Below are 8,061 nucleotides of genomic sequence, written 5' to 3'. Positions count from 1 at the left end.
CAAAACACTTTTGAGTGGGATTAGGGTAAAAGGAGATAGAAAGTAGAGTAAATATCATGGGAAGGGAATAGGATGGAGGGAAATAGTTGTGATGATTGACTACAATGACAAAATGTGTGGTACCTGCTCTGCTGGGAAGAAAATTCTTTGCCAAGCTTAAGGTACTATATAAAAGTTATGGTGAACAGGATGCTATCAGAAAAGCCTGGAAAGACCTACATGAGCTGAAGCAGAGTGAAATGCACTGTGTAAAAAATAACAGCAATAGTGTAAAATGATCTTCTGGGAAGGACATGGTTATTTTCAGCAATGCAATGATCCAATATAACTCTGAAGGACTTATAAAAATTGGAATCCATCTATAGAGAAAGAACTGATGGTATCTAAAAACAGACTGGCCCTTTCCGCGCTACCCAGAAGAGGGATCCATACGGCGTTGTACTCGGTTTCCGTCGTAACTTTAAAGGGAAACTTCCACAATGTCCGGAGCCCTGGATGTCTTGCAGATGAAGGAAGAGGATGTCCTCAAATTCCTCGCTGCAGGAACCCATTTGGGTGGCACTAATTTGGACTTCCAGATGGAACAGTACATCTACAAAAGGAAGAGTGATGGCATCTACATCATTAATTTGAAGAGAACTTGGGAAAAGCTTCTGCTCGCTGCTCGTGCCATTGTTGCCATTGAAAACCCTGCTGATGTTAGTGTTATCTCATCCAGGAACACTGGCCAGCGAGCTGTTCTGAAATTTGCTGCTGCCACTGGTGCTACACCTATTGCTGGACGTTTCACTCCGGGCACCTTCACTAACCAGATTCAGGCAGTTTTCCGGGAACCTCGTCTCTTGGTGGTCACTGATCCTCGGGCAGATCACCAGCCTCTGACTGAAGCATCATATGTTAACCTCCCAACCATTGCATTGTGCAACACAGATTCTCCACTTCGCTATGTGGACATTGCCATTCCATGCAACAACAAGGGAGCTCACTCTGTGGGTCTGATGTGGTGGATGCTGGCCCGTGAAGTCCTACGTATGCGTGGTACCATCTCCCGTGAACACCCGTGGGAAGTGATGCCTGATCTTTACTTCTACAGGGATCCAGAGGAGATTGAGAAGGAAGAGCAGGCCGCAGCTGAGAAGGCAGTGACAAAGGAGGAATTTCAGGGTGAATGGACTGCCCCTGCCCCAGAATTCACTGCTGCTCAACCAGAGGTGGCTGATTGGTCTGAGGGAGTGCAGGTGCCATCTGTGCCCATTCAGCAGTTCCCTACTGAAGACTGGAGTGCTCAGCCTGCTACCGAGGACTGGTCTGCGGCTCCTACTGCTCAGGCCACTGAGTGGGTAGGGACTACCACAGAGTGGTCCTAAGTTTTATCCCAGATGCTCTAATAGAGAAGGAAAAGATTCTTGAAGGAAAATAAATCTTGATTTCTTATCAAAAAAAAAACAGACTGAAGAATTTTTTTTTTAATAATTCCTTAATTTGAAGTTTAGCTTTTGTCTGTTTTCTCTCACAACCTGGCTAATGTGGACATGTTTTCCATGACTACTCATGTATAACTTATATTGAATTGTTTGAGTTCTTTGGGGGCAGGGGGTGGGAAGGGAGGGAGGAAGAGAAGTTGGAACACAAAGTTTTAAAAAATTTAGGTCAAAATTTGTTTTTACATGTAATTTGGAAAATAAAATTCTAAACAGAAGGAAAAAGTATTAGACAAATACTTCCATTTTGACTGGATTACTTCAAAAAGGTACATGAGGCAACTTTAGTTTACCAAGATTCAGCAAAGCATTTGATAAAATATCTTGTACTGTTACAACAAATGTCATGCTTTTAGGAGAACATACCTGAACCTAGGCACCCTTTGGGGCCACATTGGAAGTTAGATTGGATGTGTCAAAATTTTAAAATTCCTGCAAATGAGGTTGAATTAAAGAAGATGAAATTTGTGTGGTGACAAAGCAAAGTCTTTTATTTGGGCTCACAAAATGAACTTCACAAGGACAAGATGGAGGACTCATGATTTACAAGAGTTAATCTAGGTAATTTCTTGAATTAAAATGTCTAGGCTCTTTCTGTACTCATGGTTTTCAGGGAGTCCAATTTTAATTATCCCTCAAAATAATTTCCATGTCATGTTTTTTTTTTTGTTTTTGTTTTTATTTTGTTTTTCTTTCCAGTGATAGAGTTCATATTTTCTTCTCCTTTTTTTATTCTTTTGACTTTGTTTTATTGTTTCTTGATGTCTCATTGAGTCATTAGTTACCATTTGCACAATTTTAATTTTTAAGAGAGTAATTTAGGGTAGCTAGGTGGTGCAGTGGATAACAAACCAGCCCTGTATTCAGGAGGACCTGAGTTCAAATCCAGCCTCAGACACTTGACACTTACTAGCAGTGTGATTCTGGGCAAGTCACAACCCTCATTGCCCCACAAAAACAAAAAAGAAATAAAAAGGAAAGAGAGAGTAATTAAGAGAGTTTATGTACATTTTTCCCTGATTTTTAAGGAATATTTTCATCAGTAAGATTCTGTACCCTTTTGGGGGGGTAATTTTGTTTTTTAAGGTGTTATTTTATTCAGTATTTTTTACCTCTTTTACTTAACTGTTAATTCTCTTTTGATATTTTTATTCATTTACTCTCATTTCTTTACCTATTTTTTTCCTTTACCACTTTTATTTTTTTTCAAAAATGTTTTTTAAGATCTTTCAGGAAATCCTGTTGGGCTTGTGTCCAATTCACACTTGTCTATTAGGATTTGTGGCATTTAAAACTATATGTGGTCGCCTTACTTCTGTCCCAAGTTTAGGGAAAATTAGCTGGACTTTCCAATATATTTGTTACTTATAAATTAGAAGCTTTAGCACCAGGTTGGGGCATTAAGCATTTATTAAATCATACCAGATATTAGTAAAGAGAGAACACTTGGCACAGAAAGTTAAGAAAAGGCCTATCTAGCCTAAAGCTCAGCCTGCCTCTTCCTCCAAGTCTTCAACCAAGAGTTCGTCTGAGAGCCTAACTGAGAGTGGAAGCTTCCTTTGGGTTCTAAGAAGAGGCAGCTTTTCCACACTGATCAAAGCTAATTGGCTAGCATCATTCCAGTCTATTGGTTATTGGACTTGAGGGTGGTTCATGAACAGAATGTGCTGAGGTCAGAGTTCAGAGAACACACCCCGCTGAAAGCCAGGCCTTCAGTTAAGCATGGTTCCAATCAAGTTAACTCCATGTGATTCAATCAGCAAAGTCAATCCAATCAATCTTAATATAATCCCCCCCCCCCCCCAGCAAGTGAGTGATGGCCTCTGGGCCTCCCAAAACCCATTATTTCCTCAAAGCTTTATTTAGAGCTAATTATTTTAAATTCATTGTCTCCTGGGTGTGTATTTTGATCTCCCCTGTCACTATAGTAGCTTTTTATGGTTAGGATTTTTGTTGTTTTTTTGTTAATTTTTGCCCCCCAATTTCTTGATTTTGAGCTTAATACTACTGTTGGGCTTTGTTCCTATATTGGGGCAGGGGGCAGAGGTGATACTGTCTCAAGCTTCAGACTTATTCAAAGTGATGTACTCAGAGCAGTCTGGAGGTTTGGACATTTTCAGTGCTTCCAAGGTGGTGTGATCTGTGAAGAGCTGTGGTCATTGCTCTCCTAGTCTGTATGCTGGTTCTTACCCAGGAAGGTCCCTTGATTCCTTGGGATTGCAATCAAATACTACTCCTTAGGGTCTTTGATCCCTAGAGACCAAAACTAATACTGCTTCTCAGAAGCCTGCTTCCTTTGGACTGGAAATGATACTGTTCCTTAGTGTCCTTGATTCCTTATGAACAAAAGCAAAACTGCTCTTCAGGACTTCTGCTCTCTCTTGACTGAAAGTGCTTCTATCTATCTATGAAATATGACACCAAAACAGGTATTGCCAATGGATGTGCCAAACAGCATGTGATCCTACACCCAGTATTAACTCAGTGGTCCCTTTAATTTTCTTCTGATCAATTAACAGGTCCCTTTATTGTTTCTGGCTTGAGAACACTTGGAAGCTACTGCTGCTTCTGTTGTCACCACCTGGTCCTGCCATTGGTATTTCATTCACATGGGCTCTGGGATGGCCTCTGGCCCTGTGTCACATATCTCTCTTTCTAACCTCCTAAGTTGTCTGAGTTGGAATAATGCCTCACTATGACCTTTTATTAGTTCTGCTACTCCAAAATTTTATGTCAGTCATTATTTTAAAATTGTTTGAAGGGTAATGCCAGGAGAGCCTGGGTGAGTGCCTTCTCTACTCTGCTATCTCGGCTCTGTTGTTAAAACTACATCAGAAGAAATGACAAACAGAATGATATCAGAAAGGCCTGGAAATACTTATATGAACTGATGCATAGTGAAGTGAGCAGAACCAAGAGAATGTTGTGCACAGTGACAGCAATATTATTTGATGAAGAACTTTGAATGATTAACTATTCTCAGCAAATACAATGATCCATGATAATCACAAAGGACTAATAATGAAGCATACTATCCACTTCCAAAGAAAAAACTGATATTGATTGAATGCAGACTGAAGCATGCTATTTTTCATTCTTTCATTTTTTTTCTTTTATTCAGGTTTTCTTATAAAAAATTACTAATATGGTAATGTTTTACATAAATGCATATGTATGCAAAGTTGCTATCTGTATGGTGCTAAAATTCTAGCTAGACTGTCTAAAAATCTAATGGGTGGGGGGGCAGTTAGGTGGCACAGTGGATAGAGCACTGGCCCTGGATTCAGGAGTACCTGAGTTCAAATCCGGTCTCAGATACTTAACACTTACTAGCTGTGTGACCCTGGGCAAGTCACTTAACCCCAATTGCCTCACCAAAAAAAAGGAAAAAAGATAAATAAAAAAAAATCTAATGGGTGGTCGCCATAAATTAAAAGCTTTAGCAAGAGTTTAGATTTTTTAAAGTATTTATTAAAGAGCATTAGGATCTAATGATCAGAAAGAAAGGTAAAAATCTATTTCTAAGAGACCCCAGAATCTGACCAGCCATAGTAAGGTCAGGAATCAATAGGAGGCAACTCTTCCTTCCTCCTCCCAGAAGCCTCCTCTCCAACAGGAAACAGGACTGTCCATATACACACACAGCTCCAAGCTAATTGGCTGGTAGCTCTGATTGACCAGTCCCACAGGTGGTTCTATTGTGTAACTTCCAGATGCTAAAGTCACAAGGTCTCTAAATCACATGCTTTCTCCTCATGGCAGAGCCTCCCCACAGCATCTCTCCAGTAGGGGGTGCCAAGCCAACTCTCACATATATAACCTATATCTGATTGCTTATGCCTCTGGGAAGGGGGAGGGGAGGGAAGGAAGGAGGGATAAAATTTGGAATTTAAATTAAATTAAAATGTTTATTATTAAAAAAGAGACTTCCTCAGAAATAGAGTTCATCCAAAAGAGAACTGGGGGTTGAAGCATCCTGTAAGTTTATTCTGAGCCATCAGTATTATATGATAGCCAAGAAACCTAATATAAACTTAGATGGAATTAAGGGAGACGTAGAGTAAGAAATAAGAATTAATGGCTTCTGTGTAATGCACCATCATTTTCAAGTCACATCTGGAGTTTCTGGTTCCCACATTTTATGAAGGTTAATGATAAAATTGGAGGGTGTTCAGATGAGAGCAACCAAAATGGTGAAAGGCTTGAAATTTATCCCATATACAAATTGGTTGAAAGAAAGTGGGATGTTTAGCCCAAAGAAGAGAAAACTTTAGGGCAATGTGATAGCTGTTTACAATAATTTGAAGGACTGTCATTTTAAACTGGGATTAGACTTTCTGCTTATTGCAATAGGGAAGAAGCCATGGGTGATAGCTGCAAAGAAACAAATATAGATGTGACCTAAAAAAACCCTTCCTAACAAATGTCTACTATCCTAAAGATTCTGTTTTCATCAAGAGCACCACGAGTTTTCATTGCAGTCATTCAGGTTCACAATTCCAGTATCATCCTCAATTCCTCACTTTCCATCATCCCAAGTTCCCAAACATCCAATTAGTCACCTAGTATTTTTGATTCTACCTCCGCATAATTTCTTCCATACACCACCTTCTTTGTGTTTACCTGGCTACTAAATAAACACAAACTCTCACTACCTCTCATTATTCTCATTACTATAATAGCCTCATGATTGGTCTTCCTGACTCAAGTCTCTCCCCTCTGCGATCCATCTTCCACATAGAGGCCAAAGTTTTTTTTTTTTTTTTCCTAAAGCACAGATATGACTATGTATTACTCAAAAATTTCCAGTGATTCCCTTTACATTTGGGGCTCAGAAATAAACTCCTTCATTCAGTGTTTAAAACCCATGATATCTACCTCCAATGTACCTTTCTGATCTTATATATCTTTCCTCCACACACTCAATGGGTCAACCAGTCTAGTCTTCTTTCTGCTTCTCAGAAAAGATATTCTTTATCCTACCACCCTACCTTTGCACTGACTTTCTTTTAGATCTGGAACGTCTCCTCAATACCTTTTAGAATCTCTAGTTTCCTTCAAAATTTAATTCAAGCTCAACTTTATGAGCCTTTCCTGATGTCCCCAACTGTTAGTTCCTCCCTACCCTTTATCCAAATATATTATATGTATTTATTTAAATATATTATATATATTTATTTGCTTAAATCTGCCTTGTTTTATATCATGTTTAATTTCACACATACATACATGTTTACATATATACATATATACATGTGTATCATACACATGTGTATGCATGAATACACACCTGCTTGCATGCATATAATATTATATTATATTTAAATAAGTATATGCTTATAAAGTATATGTACATACCCATATGTATATACATGTACATAAGTATATCCCTACAAGTTTATAATGCAATCACTTATATACATGTGCTGCATGTGTTTGTATATGCATTATATATTTGAAGTAAATATGCTATTGTTTGTGCTTACAGGTTTACATACAATCATATGCATATATTGTTTCCTCTATTAGAAAATAAGTTCCTTGAGGGTAAGTTGTAGTTTACATTTTTTTTCTTTGTGTGTTCAATCCTTAACTTAGTACTAGCACTAAGTACATACTTAATACACTTTTATTCATTGGTTGAATGAGTGAGTGAGTGAGTGAGTGATTAACACAATTCAAAAGTAAACTGCTCTGCCTTAGGAGATAGCACTTTTCTCCTTCATTAGAGGTCTTGAAGCCAAAGTTAGAAGGATCTCTGTCAGGTGTACTGTAAAAGGTATTCTTAATTCAGTATCAACGCAACTATAGGTCTCTGAAATCCCTTCCAACTCTTCTAAGTTTCTAAGATTACTCTCCCAAGGAATACATATTCTAATACAGTTTAATAAGAGCTCAGAATAGTTCATTTACAAACAAGATGAGGAAGCTAGGAATTTTCATTTTTCTTGGAATGAAAACTCCAGTTCACTTTTATTATTTCATTTGCTCATTCCTCTCCTAGCTGCCCTTCATCCTGAAGCTTTTTCTAGCCCAGGAATGAGCATAAAGGGAGTACCCTCTATCCCTAAGGCCTCTAGTGGGAAGTTTCCTCTTGGATCCTCCATTTAAAGAGGGGGCAGCTAGATAAATTACCAGCCCTGGATTCAGGAGGATCTCAGAACATATCCAGCCTCAGACATTTGAAAGTTACTAGATGTGTGACCCTAGGCAAGTCACTTAACCCTCATTGCCCCATAAAATAAATAGGTAAACAAAAAAAACAAACAAATGAATAAATTAATTAATTTATAAATGAATGAATAAATAAATGAATGAATAAATAGTAAATGAATAAACAGAGAAATAAATAACTGAGCAAATAAACCAACAAATAAACAAATAAAAATGAATGAATGAATAGATGAATAAATAAATAGACAAATGAAGGAGTAAATAAATACATAAATACATTAATAAATGGAAATAGTGATCAGCTATGTCTCCTTTCTCTCTGGGCAGCACTCTAGACTTTTTCTACCACATGTTTTCAGCTTTCTTTCATGCATTGGGTTCCTCCCTTAGCCTATATACTCCTTGG

At 38.1% G+C, this 8,061-nt stretch overlaps 1 protein-coding gene across 1 annotated transcript; it reads left to right on the top strand.

Moving 5' to 3' along the window:
- The first annotated feature begins 404 nt into the window (after nucleotides 1–404).
- LOC122726236 (40S ribosomal protein SA-like) lies at nucleotides 405–1,434 on the top strand. Its single transcript, XM_043963836.1, has one exon. It carries the CDS (start codon nucleotides 480–482, stop codon nucleotides 1,365–1,367), a length of 888 nt encoding a protein of 295 aa, XP_043819771.1. The 5' UTR covers nucleotides 405–479; the 3' UTR covers nucleotides 1,368–1,434.
- Nucleotides 1,435–8,061: the final 6,627 nt, after the last annotated feature.

The sequence above is a fragment of the Dromiciops gliroides genome, chromosome 4 (assembly GCF_019393635.1).
Source record: "Dromiciops gliroides isolate mDroGli1 chromosome 4, mDroGli1.pri, whole genome shotgun sequence".
NCBI classification, from domain to species: Eukaryota; Metazoa; Chordata; class Mammalia; order Microbiotheria; family Microbiotheriidae; genus Dromiciops; species Dromiciops gliroides.
This window is presented reverse-complemented; position numbering and strand designations above follow the sequence as displayed.